Source organism: Mastigoproctus giganteus, chromosome 12 (assembly GCF_048544385.1).
Source record: "Mastigoproctus giganteus isolate SK-2022 chromosome 12, ASM4854438v1, whole genome shotgun sequence".
NCBI classification, from domain to species: Eukaryota; Metazoa; Arthropoda; class Arachnida; order Uropygi; family Thelyphonidae; genus Mastigoproctus; species Mastigoproctus giganteus.
This window is the reverse complement of record NC_143586.1, coordinates 46,307,914-46,326,308: the sequence shown is the minus strand read 5'-3', so window position 1 is coordinate 46,326,308 and position 18,395 is coordinate 46,307,914. Positions and strand designations below refer to the sequence as shown.

Genomic DNA, 18,395 nt, shown 5'->3' with positions numbered 1-18,395 from the left:
CTTAAGAACAAGTTTGAGCTTTTGCAGACTGCTCAGGACCAAGATATCGACAAGGAATATTACAACTTTCTGAAAGTGATAAAGCCCAAGAAACCTATAGGGAAACAGAAATCCAAAGAAGAAAAAATTAGTCAAGAAACACTTGTCATGATGAACCAAAGACGACAAATGAAGAGCAAGAAAAACACTGACAGGGAGAAAATTGAGTATACTGAGTTATGCAAAGCCATTAGAAAGAGACTCAGAGAGGACATAAGAAAATTTAACACAAGAAAAGTAGAACAAGCATTAAGGGAAAACAAAGGATTTAAATCAGCAGCCATGAGCAGTAATACAGGAAGACAAATGATACTGAAACTGAAGAATAGCGATGGTGTACTTATAAACAGCAGAGAAGGCATAATTCAAATAGCAGAAGACTACTATAGAGAATTATACAAGGAGCGAGGGAATGATACCAGCAGTGGGGAAGATGGATTGCAAAGTAGCAACACATACGACATACCCGATATTCTTCCCGATGAGGTAGAACATGCATTGAAGAAAATGAAGAATCGAAAAGCCCCGGGGGAAGATGAAGTTACTGTAGAGTTGTTAAAATTGGGAGGAAGAGACATAACACAAAAACTGGCAAGGCTCTTCACAAAGTGCATTAGAAAAGGTGTGATGCCTAAGCAGTGGAATAATGCAATCATAGTTTTGCTGCATAAGAAAGGAGATAAATCAGAAATTGGAAATTATAGACCAATTAGCTTGTTATCCCACATCTACAAGTTGTTCACAAGGGTCATTACTAACAGATTAGAAAGAATACTTGATGAGAATCAACCGAAAGAGCAAGCTGGCTTTAGGACAGGATTCTCAACTATGGATCACCTTCACGTAATATCACAGCTAATGGAGAAAGCAAATGAATATAAAACACCATTATGCCTGGCATTTGTGGATTATGAAAAGGCATTTGACTCCATACAGCATAAGGCAATGTTTCGGGCACTGGAAAGACAAGGCATAGATACTCCATATATTATGATTTTGAAGAAAATATATGAGAGTGCTACATCCTTTATTAGACTAGACAAAGACAGTAGGAAATTTAAAATCGAGAAAGGAGTTCGACAAGGAGACACAATATCTCCGAAGCTGTTTACTGCTGCCCTTGAGGAAGCTTTCAGAAGATTAGACTGGTCGCAGAAAGGAGTCAATGTGAACGGAGAATACCTAAACCATTTACGATTTGCAGATGACATTGTGGTCATAAGCCACAATCCCAAAGAATTAGAGGAAAATCTTAATCAGTTATGCACAGTTAGTAAGGATTTTGGACTAAAGATGAATATGGCTAAAACAAAAGTAATGATGAACAAGTATGCCACGGAAAGGGAAATAATGATTGAAGGAGCAGTAATTGAAAAGGTGGAGTCATATACTTATTTGGGACAAGTTATTAGCTGTAATAATGATAAATGGCTGGAAGTCAAGAGAAGAATAAATTTTGGATGGATAGCATTCAGGAAATATAGTCACATACTGAAGAGCAATATCCCAGTTTGTCTGAAACGTAAAATAATGAATCAATGTATACTCCCCATCATGACTTAGGGAAGTGAAACTTGGGCACTCACCAAAAGAATGGAAGAGAAGCTAAGAACTACACAGCGAAGAATGGAACGAATTATATTGGGAATCAGACTGTTAGATAAGAAGAGAAACACATGGATTAGGCAGCAAACTCAAGTAAAGGACATTCTTATCAAAACTAAAGAACTAAAATGGTCTTGGGCAGGACACATAGCTCGAAGACATGATGACAGATGGACTAAGAAAATAACAGAATGGTACCAAGAGGAGCTAGAAGAAAACCTGGAAGACAAAGGCGGAGATGGATAGATGAAATTCATGAGTTTTTGAGTAGTAAATGGATGGCCAGCGCTCAAAACAGAAGGAACTGGAAAGTTGCTGGAGAGGCCTTCATCCTGCAGTGGATTGAAAATGGCTGATGATGATGATGATGCACTGTGATATTAGCGCCATGTGTCACTCAGTCTTCATTTACAACTCACTGTAGTAAACCCATTGAAATGACAGAAATGTAAGAGATTAGTGTTGGGATTATCACAAAAAAATTGTCTAAGAAAAGGTGAAAGTGCTACGAGTACAGCAGCAGTTGATGGAATAGGAAGAACAACAGTAAATGATATAAAGCATGATGGAGAAAAAAAATTTAAAACCACATGTCAAAAATGATAACTTAAAAGTCATAAAACAACAAAGCTTGCTAAAAATGAACAATTGAATACTGCAATGTTTCAATGGTTTGTTCAAAAACATAGCCTAGCAATTCAATAGTTGGGACCTATAATTTAAATTTTGGGATTTACATTTTGCCATGGTATTCGACAGTTGGCTATCCCGGGTGAGAAGCCAAGTGCAGATAGCGCAACAATTTGTTTTCTGTGAAACACTACAGAAGGAAATAGCTGATCGAAGTTTGGTTAAAGACCAAATATACAATTGCGATGAGACTGGCCTTAATGACTGAACATGTGGCTCTAGGATAAAGATGCAAAAAGAATCACATCACTATAATGGTTTTATAGGAAAACCAAAAAGCCTAGATCATTTAAAAACATTAATTTAAATGCTTTGCCAGTTAAATATTTCTCACAAAACTGCATAGATGAGCCAAGATATATTTCATGATTGGTTTCATAAAATATTTGTACCATGTGTAAGATCAAAAGGTTTACTGCAATATGCAGTGCTACTGATGGACAATGTACCTACTCATCCCATACACGTATGTGATTTAAAAAGCAATGATGGCAAAATATCATAAATTACATGTGATAGAGTTTTGGAAGATGCAATTTTCAATGTTGCTGTTGAAACAGTAAACATTGCAGTTCAAACAATGGAATAAGTTGTCGCCAGAAATATATTCAAGTGATACAGAAATCTTGCAGTTATGTTCGAATGTTCCTGTTTTAAAAATATTTCTATGGAGGAAGTAAATGATTGGCTGGATATAGAGAAAATGGATGTTGGATGCAAAATTTTAAACAATGAAATTGTGCAGAGAGTGGTGACAATTTCAGGATTCTGAAACTGAAGAAAAAGCTGCTACTGCAAAGCTGAAACTATGTTGTTAAAGTGCACTGAGTGGTTTGAGGTACAAGAAGCAGATGCTACACAAGTGTTACTTTTTCGTAAAGTTCGTAATGTTGCCTCCCAAAAGGCTCGAGGGATAATGAAACAAAAAAAAAATTGACTGACTTCTTAGAAAAGAAATTTAATTATGTAATATTGTTTTCTTTTAAATTTTTTTATGACATTACTAGACAAAATATTAAGTTGAAATATATTAAAATAGTCAAAATATTAAAAATAGGTATGTATGTAGATATCGGTACTATGATTTTTTGATGACCCAGTAAAAAAATAAATAGTAATTAAAAGTTTAAATTTCATTAGGTTATGTATTATGTAATAAAATAAACAAGTTAGATGACTGGGTCTATTGTATGTATAATGTTTTTAATGTACATATTCGATTATCCATCATGGTCTAGGTCCCATACTCTGTTGGACAATCGAAGTTCTACTGTAATAGGAAAACAAAAAGATGTAGTGTGCTGAGTTTTATAGCACGATGTCAATGCTATGCCACATGTACTTTGAAATCTTAGAACATCCTTATAGGGTTCTATCAATGATATACAGAATTTTGCCAGCAGGGACAAGGTGACTATTCCATTGTGTAAGGCAATGGTTAAGCCACATCTTCAATATATACATACTGCATACAGGTTGGAAGCCTCATTTTAAGAGAGAGAGATGTGGATCTCTTGAAACAGGTGCAGAGAAGAGCAACCAGATTAGTTCAAAACAAAAAGGCTACTCTTACCACAAAAGACTTCAGTTCTGCAAATTGCAGCACATGGAAACTAGGCACTTGCAATGGTAATTTGACAAAAGGAGAGAAAATTGAAAAATGATGGCAGCAAGATAGATATGTGAAAATTTTCAGAGTAATTGTTTGTTGAAACAATCTACCATCTAGTGCAGTGTTTCCCAAACTATTTCAGTCATGGAACACTTCATCTCATAACATATTCACAGAACACTTACAAAACAAGTATGGTGGGAGCCAAAGAACTGTTTGCTTATATTTTATTTCATATGATGCACTGTGCATTAGGAGCATCCTTATTTCAAACACATGTAAAGCTGAAATTCAAATAACTGTCATACTTTTGTTTTGGTCTTTTATTAGTTGGTTCCTGTTTTTCACTTTGGATTTTTGGGGAACAAAAGGCTGCGATTGTTCATCCTCACTTTGAAGTGGGACAATATTGTGTTCATTTTCATCGACTGCAGTTACACCACAGAAGTACTTTGCTTCTCGTTTTAAAATTCTTTTTTTCAACCAAATCTATGGTCACATATTTTAATAATAATATTTCAAAATACTCAAAAAAATTTTTTTCAAGGAAAGTTATGATATTGGTTTTCTTCCTCCTCTCCTTCACAACCCATGTACTCCAGGCTAAATTGCATACGAATGGCATACTAGATCACCACATTGCTACTTTTTCGTAAATGTCATTACCTCTATGCATACTTCTCTAGGCAAAGCCTGCCAAAATAAAGTGTTCCATGGTCTGTTTGATTATTAGTCTATGCCAGTATATTAACCGAAAAAAAATTATGTTAAATATTATGATACAAAAGTGGTGTATTCTACAAATATGCAAAATTTATTATTTTTTTAATTATTAATTATGATTTTTCGCAGAACACTTGTTCACATCTCACGGAACACAGTTTGACAAATGCTGATCTAGTGTTATGGAAGTAGGTAGCTTAAATTAGTCATATTATTGGAAGGAATGGATAATGGTTTATTATTATTATTATTTTTTTTTTTTTTAGGCTGATTCTATATAAACTTGCCAGTACTACTACTACTAATAATAATAATAGCCTGATCTGGTTCCTTTGAATTTTTGGATGCATAAAGCATTTCAAAGGGTATCAGTTTCCTGATGGAAGCAGTGTGACCCTGGCTAAATGGGCAGAGAAAGACTCCTTGCAGGGAATAAAAATGAAAATTGAACTGCTGCATTATAAATCAAGGATATAAAATTGAAATGAAATTTAACAAAAGTTTTAAATACTTTTTGTTTTAAGCTAAAATGATTTATCACAATAATATTAGTTTCAAATACTACAAGCAAAATTAAATAATATAAATAGCTTCTCAAACAACTTCTAATTTAGATTATATTTATCATCATAACAGTAATGCAATTAATTTTTAACGCAAAAGTTAATTCATTGCTTTATTAAGAGTCATATTTCTTGATAGTATCAAAAATACATTATATGTGTATTCCTAATATTGTTGGTTGAGTTTTTCAATGAAAAGTTCATTTTTATTTAAACTGACATATTTTAGAAATTATATAAAATAAAAAAAACCTATGTGAAAAAGAGATGTTACTTTTGTGATTATTACTATACCTTCTTCAGCTGGGATCAGATTTGTCAATAACAGAATATGCAGCAATTTATATAGCAAGATTATTAGGCATAGGCTTATATTGTTTGATGAAATTCTGCACTAAACTTTAGCAAGCTAGAAGCATTAATCTTTTTGCTTAAATTAAATGTAGTGTTGTGCTATTAATACACCTAGGTCATTATATTCTGAAGATCTTTATTGTATACAGCACTGACAAAATACCCTTGATGGCCAAGTATGCAAATTATGATATGCACCTGTTAGAATTTTTGGGGGAAAACTATTGAATTCTAACTTTATTTTGCAATTGAGGAAATAATGATATGATAGCATCTGAAAAATGTTTTAATCTTTTTAACATCATATACAGGAATTTGTTTTATTTTACAAATTAATTTTTATGATAAGCATTGTGAAGGTAACTTGTTCCAGCAATCAATTGCTGGAACAAGACTTGACCTCTAAAAGAAAACTTCCTACAGTCGAGGCTAACCATCTTTCTCTGTAATTTGAATTTATTGCCCCTAGTTCAGGAATTCCTTATAATAGAGAAAATTCCACCTTCATTCATTTTCCTAACCTTTAAAATAATCAGTCTTGCTCGTTTGGTTGCCATTGTCACTCTCACCACGAGAGTCACCCGTCTTTGGACCTTTCAAGAAGCTCAATGTGTTTTTTTTCAGACAAGATCTCTATACTTGAACACGGTATTCCAAATTTTGCCTTATACAGTGGGATCATGACCTCTCTATCTCTACAGGATAACTTTTGATAAATCATCACTAGGACCATGGTTTTTTCTGGCTGCCTGTTTAACTGCTCAGAAAACTTCATATCCACTCATAACTCCCAAGATCCCTTTCTTCCTCTATTGTTTTTAACTGAACCCCACCAAGTGTATAATTTATTTTGGGGTTGCTATTCCCAAGTGTAAGACTTTGCATTTTGCTGCATTAAAACATAGCCACCACTTTTCTGATCATTCTTCAAGCCTGCTCAAATCATCCTGGAGCACTTCTTGGTACTAATCATTAACTACTCTACCAATCTTTACTTCATTGCAAATTTTCACACCTATTCCTTCGTCAATGTAGAAATTGAGAAATAACAGTGGTCCAAGAACTGATCCTTGATGGACTCAACTCATGACATTATGCCAATCTGAAGAATACCCATTAATCACAACCCTCTACAAGCCATCAGTCTATCTTAGTCTTTCTAGTAAACCCAATGCTTATACAGTAACCTCTCATAAGAGACTGAATCATGCTCTGCTAAAATCCAAATAAACTGTCGAAATTGTTCCTCTACATCCAGCTGATGAGTAACTGTTAGTTAAACATGATTTTCCCTTAACTTGTGTGCCCTTCAGAATGCCATAACTATCTAAACATCCCAGGACTGCACTCTTAATCATTGCCTCTAAGATTTTCCCTACCACTAAAGTCAGACTAACCAACCCATAGTTGCTGACTTTGCTCTTAGAACTGCCTCTGTGTTGGCAATACATTGGCACTTCTCAAATCCAAAACAATCTCTCCTGAGGTCCAAAAATTCCCTCATAATTAACCTCGACAGTTCAGTATGCCCCCTGGCAGCCTCCCTCAAAATTACTGGGTATATACCATCAACTTCAGGAGCCTTACTTGCCTTTATGCTTGAAAGTTTTTCTAATAATTTCATATGGCTCAGGCTCACCTGCACTGCCTCTTGTCAGTGGTCATCTTTGGTTTGGTTATCTTTCATTAGTAAAGACAGTTGCAAAATACCTATTCAGTTCATCCACATCAGCTGGGTTATCTTAAGACTTTCCCACACCATGAGAGTTGCCTATCTTTGAACCCTTTCAAGAAGCTCAATGTTTTTTTTTTTTTTTTAGATGAGATCTCCATATTTGAACACAGTATTCAAAATGTAGTCTTACAAGTGACTTATACAGTGGGATTATGACCTCCCTAATCTCTATGGGATAAGATTTGATAAATCAGCACTAGGACCATGGTTTTCCTTGGCTGCCTGTTTACACTGCTCAGAAAACTTCATATCTACTTATATTACAATGATCTGATGCACTTTCTTCATTTTATTACATATATGAAAAATTCCTTGTCCTAATTCTTTACTCTCTTAGCCAGTGCTTTGTCATATCCTGCAGTGGGTTGATAATGGCTTTTACATTTCATTTTTTTTTTATTAGCAATTGGCCCCTAGCCAGAAACTGGCAACTCCATTACAGATCAGCTTGTACCTGTTATAGGCTTCAGTACTTTTTGTCATTCCGTAACTATCTCATGCTATCTTTTTCTGCTCTATTTGGCCAGCCAAGCGTTGCATTCATCCATTTCAGCATCCTCCAGCAATATTTTCTTAATAGTACATGCATGGCTTCTGTGATTTTTTGCTTTAAAGGTATTCCATAATTCAAATGCATTTGCTCTCACCCTGCAAACTGCTCAATTAGCAGATGCCATATAGCACCTTAAACATCAACATCCCCTTTTCTGAAATTAAAACCTGTGCCTTTACCTACTGCAACATCTTTCTTCATCTTCCAAATGACGATTTTGTGATCACTACCTGACAATGCTTCCTCTACTTTAAGCCCTGTGATGTTATCTGATTCATGGGTAATATGGTCAAGAATATTCTCATTCCTAATATTTTCTAAAACATGCTAGTACAAATAATAATCTAGTTTAATTTTTTTTTTTTTAAAAAATCTGACTAAATACACTATCCTACCAAAAGTCACAGACCCCTGATTACAGTGTAGGACTAAAATATGCAAATATTTTAGCTTATGCTTATTGGTTACAGTACAATTTATTTTAAATGTGTACACTGAGTGAGGAACATGCGGGAAGATCTGTTTCAGAATAATTGTTCAATATCATGTAGGGAAAATGCGTGTGCTATTGCTCAGGAACTAAACATTTCTTTCAGCAAGCTGAAGAAATGGAAGTCCATAGGTGCCTGAGAAACAGGAAATCATAAAATATTGACTGGCACGAGTGATACATCTTGAGATCGCTGGTTACTTCATCTTGTTATCAGTTCATAGAAATTCTGATGAGAGGTATTAAGGACACCACTATGGATCAAGGGGTCATTTTTACCTTCAAGCAGTATTATTTGAGAACTGTGCCTTGGGCTATTTCTGCCATCAATGGAAACAACTCTCAATACAGTTTTGGAAGAGGTTTAAATCCTGAACGCAGTGCTACAAGCTGGAATATCAAAAACCATCCATTAGGAAAGATATGTTAGACATGGCAAAACAGCCTGGAGGTGGATACTAAAGGTGTGAATGAGTTGCTGGAGTCTCAGAGAGAAGACCTCATGAATATAATATGCAAGTCTAAATCCAATTTTTTCTAGTTCTCAAATTTTTTTTAAAATCAAATTCTTTTGCAAAGCTTCTGTTCCACAAACCCTACATGTGATTCCTGCTTCAGTTGTGGGGAGGGGGGGTTATGAGAATTTGTCTCATATTCGAAGAAACAGAATCTGATCCTTATTTTGTGCAAGCAGGTGATCTTATCACATCCCAGGGATGAATGGGGACTGTGTATGAAGCATGTGTTGTTGGTGAGTTTTTTTTTTTTTTTGCATTTTCATAGAATCCACCCTGTAATTAAAAAGCCAGTCTTAGATGAATGTAGGTATACCAATTATAAATGAAGTTATTCTTCCTGATGTTAAGCAAGTTCAGACTGGATTTTAATGCTCTGGGATTTAAAGATCCAAATTTCATGGATCAGGAATGGTTCCACTGGAAACAAAACTTTATTTAGGTTTCTGATATACCTATTGGTGATACTATGGGGGGGGGGTCAGTGATGAAACTATAACTATACATAAGTTAAAGTTTCAGCAGGCAACATCCAAACCAACAACCTGGTCTACTATTTTTTTTTTTTTTTTAACTACACACCAGGACTATAATGAGGAATGTTTAGTCAGAAATGCAAACCAGAATGGTATTGAAAGAAAGCAAATGCAAAGTACTTTGCACAACTTGAACTACTATTTAAATGATGCAGTCATACTCAAATGACTTTTCTACATTAGAAAATGGTTTTAAATCGATTCAAAATAAAAATCAAAATTCCATCCAATCATGTGTATGTATGCATTGGTTAAAAAATTTCTGGAACCCCTCCCCTATCTATAGAAAGACATACTGTGACTGGGAAATACCAACCTGAAAGAGGGAATCCTATTCTCCTCAACCTGAGATTGGCTGTCATCACACAAGTTATAATAGTACTTTGCATACTATTATAACTTGTATAAAATAGTTGATAATATTATGCCTGTTATAACTAACAAACATGCAATAAAGGATTTAGTAATATTTGGATAGTGATACAGTCAAATCTTTATATAATGACCCCCTATGGGAATGAGAAATTGGCCAGGACCAACCACAAAGTTATAACGTGTGGGACATTAAAAAGAGGGTCGCTATAAAGAGCTTCAACTATATATCCAAGATTATCATGATTCCTGAACACTGCCCTACTATAGTTGAATGTGGGGTTGGGGCTTTTTGGCAGGTATTAATAATACATTTCGTGTCACTGCAACAATCTATTGGAATTTTAACCTGTAAGCAAACTACTTCATTTTGACCAGTCAGTGTTTTGTACCTCAGAAAAATGTGCATGCAGCTTTACCAGAAGTATCAAGCATTGCTAAAAACTGCAAACTCTTTGTGAGCAAACAAATCCGTATATTACCAACATTTTCATTAGTTACATCTTTTACTCTCAATAAAAACGTCTTTCTTCTAGGCAACTCCCATTTTTCACATAGTATCTCTGAGATACCAGTGACTTAAGTCTAATCTTGTAAAGCTTTAGTTTCAATCGCTAAACACAAACAGCTTTTGAAAAACAGACAATCACATTCCAGGTGCCATACAACGCGTTTCTTTGTTATTTGGTTTTTAGGAGCATTTGCAACTAAGGTCATATTGCTCCGGGGATATGGGGTGGTTATTTCCTGACCTTTCTGCATCCCCCGTATTTGCTAAGCACTACTGCTCCTGCCCACAGAGGTGTGGCCTTAAATTCTAAAAAATAAGATAAAAACTTTATTACTAATAGTTTCTCACATTTATTTTCAATATTTTTCAATTGTTTTGAAAAATATGGGGAAGAGGAGAAGAGAGATCTCAATTAACAGGTCACTGCTTTCAATTCAGTAAAAAACTAAAAATTATTTTTTTTATAATTAAAAGAAAAGGGATGTCTCACAAGACACTGTGAGCACCTTTGTTAAATGAGTGTGCAAATTAGATTAATTTGCCCAATTTTTTTAAACTTTTTTTTTTTTTGCATTGTTATGTTCCTGAAATTCAAGGAATAACCTATTTTGTGTGTTGGACCGCCCAAAACTTAGAGGTCCTTAATCTTATGTCAGCTTTGTATTCTTTAATGCAATGCTTGAGATTTACTTTTGCTCTGACTGCTATCTAAAAAATATTAATGAAAAGATTTTTATTAATATTTAATAATTTTTATCAGCTTTTTGGCATAAACATAAAGATGCAATAAAATGGTAACAAGATGAGAAGCAGTAAAACAATTCTAAAAAAAGATCATTTGAAATGGCTTTTATTTCTCGATAAAAAAGCTGTTACACATCATAAATCCAAATAAAAATATTGGCATATACGAGTGTCAAATGTGAATTCTAACACCGAGTCATGTCAGAATTAATACTGGTTAAATTGCATATTTCACATCCAATAAATTCACAACTATATGACACAATCAATAGGCCATTATATTGCAATCAAGCAATCTTAGTCTTCAGCACTGCCAACCATCAAAAGAGTGTAATTATAAAAAAGCAATTTTTTTAATTAAATTATTTTCTTCCCATATATATCCAATGAACACCCTTAAATTATCATTAATGTACACCAAGATAAAAAAATAGATTACTTTACATAGTTCAAAGCCAAGTTCTTAAATTTCAAAAATCAAGAGTAACATATATATATACACACACAAATAATGAAAAAAAAATAAAATAAACCAAAATAGCATTTATCAGAAATGTTCTTTGAAGCTGTAAGCTTTACACTATATTTCTGATTTGCACTACTCACTAATGTGATTAAATTATATAAGTTCCACTTATTTATGAAAATGTAAATGTATTAAATTTAATTTAATGTATTTTTATAATTGAAGCTATTTAATATGTCCGTTACGAAAATCGCAAAATAATTTCACGTTTTCTTGGTGTTTCACTGGAATCTTCAATATTTACAAAATGGGCTTAATTAAACACACACACACACACAAAAAAAAAAAGGCAGCTACACTCAGTTATTTTTATTGTTCTTATTAGTTCTGCAGGAATATGGTAGCTTTTGATAATGCTTTAATAATCTGACAAAAGCAGTAATTATACTGAAACAGAAATTAAAGCATTAACTTTGCAAAATATTAGCAGAACCAATCTCAATGTACAACTGCATAGTAAGAAACAGGAAATTTAATAACAAAATATAAAATCTAATTTTTTCTGTCACAAATGATGAAATATTGGCACAAAGAATTCTGACTTCTCCAAAAGCTAAGTTCCAAAAACTTTCTTTCTTTACGGCAAAGGTATCAACAAAAAGATCTGGTTTTAGTTCACACCCATTCTAATTTCTAGCTGTACAAAACAAATTTGATGAGTTGGAATGCATCTGTAGAATATTCAAAAAATTAAGTCCTTCCAATACAAAATAACACATTCTATGGCTTTATCCTTTTGCTTTATTCCATAACTCAAAAATAAACCTTAATTAAACAACTTCCTGACTGCATTATACCACTGATGTAATATGGGATTCCAGATGAAATAAAAGGTAATAAAATATTCATTCACCCGGGCCTGAATCCCATAGAAACAAAGTATATCATTCTGTCTGATAGCAATATTATAAACATATACTTGAGATCACACAGTTACCTTGAAGGCACAAAAATGAGGCTACAAATACAATTATACAAGAAACAAAATTCACATATATTAATAATAATAAAACCATAAAAAGCCTCACCTCACTATTCCTACAAAAAACAGGAATGAAATAAGTTTCAAAAGCAAACTGAGCATTATACAGCTATAGGCAGCTTAGAATTCTCTATATCAGTGCATATGATGATCAAATATAGCTTGCGAAAAATGGCCCCAGTGAGATCTATAGCTTTGCCTTCAAATAAGTCTCATATATGAACTCCAACAAAAAAGGAAATAGCTAAATGGTAACTGAACGACAATGAACAATTATTAAAAATTATTACAATAAAATAATCTTAATGAACACCTAACTAATACACAGAACAACTCTCTACACCAGCAGTTCCCAAGTGGAGAAACATGAAAATTAATGGTGATGATGATAATACGTGTATATCTAAAAATAATATATAATATGACAAAATGATATATATGCAACTTAAGCAATATTTGTGATAATAGAGTAAATTTCTATCATGATACAAGTAGCAGCAGCCTAGCCCTTGCATTCATTCTACTATGCACACAGGCATGGCTGGTAAAAATCACCTAGCCATTGTGTTGCCGCGTAGTCTTACTTACCTAGGCACTCGCTGCCAAGGTTGTTTGGAACTTATCAATGTTTTTTTAGTTCCATTCCAATTACTAAGGTGGTGGACCAGGAAGGTACATGGGGAATATTTGATGTCTTATACTGAGACCAAGGCGTCAAATGCTAAAGGTTAAGAACTGCTGCTCTAAATGACTGATGTATGCATGCAGAACTCCTCTGGAAGGTGTGTGTAGAGAAGAGAGGATATCCTATTCCAAAAGTTGCATTTTTAAGTATTTCAACTTATATTAATTTATAAATATATATATAAGGTCTGTTCAAAAAATATCCATATTATGTTCAAGGTTGAGACAACAGAGCACACTGCAACAAAGCATAATGTGCTTAAGACACATCTCATTCTCCATGCAGTAAACTGCTTACAGCAGCCTGTTATTGTCAGCCATTACAAATGTGTTTTTTGCATTTTGTCACATTTCAGAATTTATGTTGAAGTGCATCAAATAACATATTAAATTTTACTTTAAAATCAGAAAAATCACAAAACATTTGTTATTCTTAAAATGGGATTTTTCATGCAATGGGCCATACACAAGTTTTTGACTGGCACTGTCACTTCAAAAAAAAAAGGGTAGGGAGTGTCAAAAGTTTTGTCTCAAGTGTAAACTTTGGTATGAAATGATAAAGGTTAACTGTTAATGAAATCACTGAAAGGACTTGATTCTACAATGGTCATGCCATTCTATTGTAACAAAAACTTCGAATATGAGAAACATTTCTGCAAAGCTGATGCCATGCCTGACTACTAATGAATAATGTAAACACTACCAGCAAGTAATATTATATTTGTTTAACCTGTGACTAATAAGACATTTTTGAAACATATTATAATTGTGGATGAAATGTGATTTTACAAATATGATCTTGAAATCAACAGCAGTTATCCCAGTGGAAAACTCCTTCCTTCCCAAACCACAAAAAAAAAAAAAAAAAAAAAAAAACACAGCAGTATGCAGAAAAATAAGTCATGTTGCTAGCATTTTTTGACTGTGAAGGTGCTGTACAGCACGAATACCCTACAGGGGGACACAAAATTAAAAAAAGAGTTCTATGCTGAAGTTCTAAGATGCTGTCATGATTCATTTCAAAGAAAAGAAGTGGAAAAGTAGAACTCCAAAGCCTGGTTACTTCACCATGGTAATGTACCATCACATTTTTCCATACTTGTACAAAATTTTTTGGCCAAACGTGTGGAATCACTCAAGTCCAGCAATGTATTCAACAAAATGGTTCCATGTGACCTTTTTTTCTTTTTTGTGTCTTACACAAAAAAAAACCAACAAACTTGAACAGATGACAATTTGGCTCAGATTTTGCTGATTTTGAAATTGCCTTTTAAAAATGCTTCTAAGAGTGAGAAAATCATTGGATATGACACCATTTAAAAGGGGATTAAATTGCCCACCATATAACTATGTTTTGAACAGACCTCTTATGCATAAAATGTAATGAAGCTAAGATTAAGGAATGTCTTGTTATTATCCAAATGCACAACTACCTATGATTATAATTGATATTGTGAAGTCAAAAACTGCATTTATTTTAATTTATGATTAGCATCTGATAAATCATGCAGAAAGCTGATATTTCAAAATTGGGGGGGGGGGGGGTACAAAATCTTTATTTTGGTAATATATATATATATATATATATAACAATTTTATGAGGTTTTTTTAAGTAAATTTTACAGTCAACAAAGGGTCATTCAAATATCATTCATGAAATTTAGGACTATTGACTTGTTCATAACAGAAATTCATTCATTTCATTTATTCTTAATTCATTTTAGCAAGCAAATTGAGCAAAGAAAAATTAAGTTAATTTTAATTAACTATAAGAAAAACTGGGTTTTTTTTTCATAGTTATTTACTTTTGTAAACCAAAGGAAAGTACAGTAAACCCTTGTTTTAATGGAACTAAATCTATTGGAAATGAGATGGCATCTGCTGAAACAAACTTTTCATCTGTACACAATCAGTCCAATGGTATTTACCATTAATTAATGTGCCATTAACAATAAAGTAAATTTATAGCACAGCTAATGAGGAGGCTGATCTTGCTTTCGTTTTTCAATTCAGCATTACAAATCAGAGCGAAAAATTGAAATGTGCACGAAGCAATTTGGCTCGCTTTTATACATGTTGAAAATCTATATCTAAGGTATGCTTACAATTCCTGTTATGAAAAAACTGTAAGCAAAACTGAATTCACATGTCCTGTAAAAGAGTCACATCATAAATATGTGCAAAGTAGCCATGATTTTCCTGATCATTACCTTCCATCAGCCTGCCAAGCATCTCATCTGAATTTGTAGCTAGGATACTCAAGATCTTCAGCCTCTGAATACGCTTCAATCAATATTTTCTACTACTATATGGCATAGCAAAATTCCAAGCTCTTCTACTCCACAACCAAGTGGTAAGTACAGTAAAATGTAGTATTACATTTAATTTATTTTATTTCACAGTGCAGCACTTTTTTCATAACATTCTAACAACTTCAACGAATATACATATTTCTTTTGAGTTTAATGGACAATCAGATTTAGTGGACATGCATCCCCACACACACAGCACAACTTAAATTCAGATTTTACTGTAATATAACAATTTTAATTTACATGTTTTCATCATGATAAAAAAAAATCAAAATTAGTCTTATAGAAATTAATTAATTTAAGTGTTTAAGTTAATTTGTTATTCAGAATACAGACTATAAATGCAAGAATTTAATCAAAGTGGTTCTGCAAATAAAATCATTAGTGATATCTGTTAATATGAAGATGAGCAAAAACTACCCAAACAATTGTCATATGCAAGGTCTGAAACTTGAGGTACTTCAACACCTGGTTGAAATAATTCCTGCATATGGACTTTCTGCACCAGCTTCTATTTTGCTCCCTTCTTATGGATCCTAGCCATGAATGATATATTTATAGGAACCTACTGCTGGTTAAACAAAAATATCAGTCTACAGCAATCAAAGCTGAAGCCACCCTCACAGAATGTACATCCTTTTGATATTTAATTAAAGAAGCATTTCAGTATCAACTGTGGCAATACATAACAGAATGGCTGCAACATTGGACGGGTTTTTGTTGGTGGTACGGCACTGATATATCAACAAAAGCTTAACAGTGAGAAACATCTGACTTTTTATCACAATATCACACTAAAGTGCCAACAAATGCTGTTTCAGTTATAAAGTCTCTCTCTTTCTACACAATTTCTACTTGTGTAATTTGTGGATGAAAATTGAAAAAAAAAAAAAAAAATCAAAGCCAGTCCAAATATACAACCGAATACACACTTAAAACAAATTGAGTCAATAATCCCAACATTTAAATGAAGCTATTCAAAAGGTTTTCTTAAATCTCTAAAATAATGAAAACAATCTTAATTTCCATAAAATTCATATATCAGAATTATTGAAAATCATCCAAAAAAAAAAAGTCATTCACTGTGTGGCTAAATTCCATTTCTATGTTATAAAAACTGGGAAAAAAATAGGTAAGCAGAATCATACATTTACTTAAACACTTACTTCGGCAGTATCAATATCAATCATAAACAAAGGATTTCTTAAGAAGATAACTGCACAACTAAACACAACAGAATGAATTAAGTTAAATCACCAATACATTAAGCAGTTTCACAGCTTGATATTGAAAACTATTTTGAATTATTCAATGCAATCAAAATATAATTTGCAAATCTCACTTATGCTAAAATCTTATATGTAAATAGAATCTTGATAGAAAGTCACACAATAATTATACAGTGCTTATAAAATTTTCAACGTTCGTAAAAAAAAAAACAAAACAAAAAAAAAAAAAAATACCCACAAATATAAGATTTCTTTCAATAGCACTTATGGGGTGTAACCTTTAAGTAAATGAGACTGATTTAACTGTTTTCTATAGATACTGGGATTACATGCAAAAGCATGTTTTGACTGTTTCTTCATCCATCAAATGCTAGAAAGTGACGGTTCACGATTATTTGTAAATATGAGTGCTCAATGAATGAACATAAAATTCAGTGTGAAGTTGAAGAAAACTGCAACTGAGACAATTCACATATTAGCCAAGTTAAGGGATATAATGTTTATATCTAGAGAATTTTTGGCTAGTTGAAGGCAGGGAAGATGATATTGATGCATGAAAGAGAATAAAACAACTCATGATCCTAATGAAAATGTTCGAAGAGTGAGACATTTGGTTCATTCATTCATATAAATAGTTCAATTTATACTTAGCTGCTGAAAAGTTAAAGTTAAAAGGAGTTGGATATATTTTGAAAGAAAATTCAACATGAGACAACTCACAAGAGGCTTTCTATAAGGCAATGTTTTGATAAAATAAAAAAAAAAAAAAAAAAAAAGATTACACAGCTTAATCACTTTCATTCCTCACATGGGCTAAAAAATCTATGTTTCCTAATTTGAAAATTCATTGATAGGAAATACTTCTCTGATAATGATGACATCATCGTGAGAGTGTGATGCTGTTCTAAGGAATAAAACAATAAAAAATAAAAATCTTTTTAGTGGCAGCAATGTCAGATAAAGTGTACAAGGAGATAAAGATCACTGATATATACAGAGCAATAATGGTAGTTGTATAAAATTAGCCTCATTTGTTATAGTTATACCTCATATATGTTATGCAACAGGTATCAGAAACAGGTACTTATTTAGATATTTTATATGTTTACATAATTATTTCTCTTTCTTTCACTTACTGACTTAATAGCACTGTTTAAATGTAAGGCACAGCCATTAATATTTGATATTAACCTGCTGATAGCCCAGTGCATAAATGACAAGTAAATATTGGTTATTTTTCTGGCTACTTAAAATACCAAAATTCGAATCTTAAAGATGAAAAAAAGTGTTCCTAGTGCAGAGAGAACACTGAAGTGGGCATGTCAAAAAAAAAAAAAAAAAAAAAGAAAGAGAGAAAGTGGGGCAATTATTTTACTAACACTGAATTACTAATTACTGAATAACTCCCTACTGACTAAGATCTAATCGGTAGGCTAGACGAGAGTTAGCATAGCAGTAAAAGATAAGACTGATATTGGCTAGTTTTTCTTTTCTAGATATGAAAAACAGCCATATAGTTTCTATGTACAAAATAGCAATTTTTAAATATGTAACTATACTATTATTCATTCCTTTTAGTTGGAAGAACTTGTTCAAGTGAAACTGTTCAATTGATATTTA

At 32.9% G+C, this 18,395-nt stretch overlaps 1 protein-coding gene across 1 annotated transcript in view; it reads right to left on the bottom strand.

The window, feature by feature from the left end:
* Positions 1-18,253: 18,253 nt before the first annotated feature.
* lace (serine palmitoyltransferase long chain base subunit) overlaps positions 18,254-18,395 on the bottom strand; it is an 84,522-nt gene continuing 84,380 nt past the window's right edge. Inside the window, exon 12 of the mRNA XM_090385756.1 lies at positions 18,254-18,285. Coding sequence (XP_090241882.1) covers positions 18,254-18,285 — 32 coding nt within the window. The remainder of the gene's footprint in view (positions 18,286-18,395) is intronic.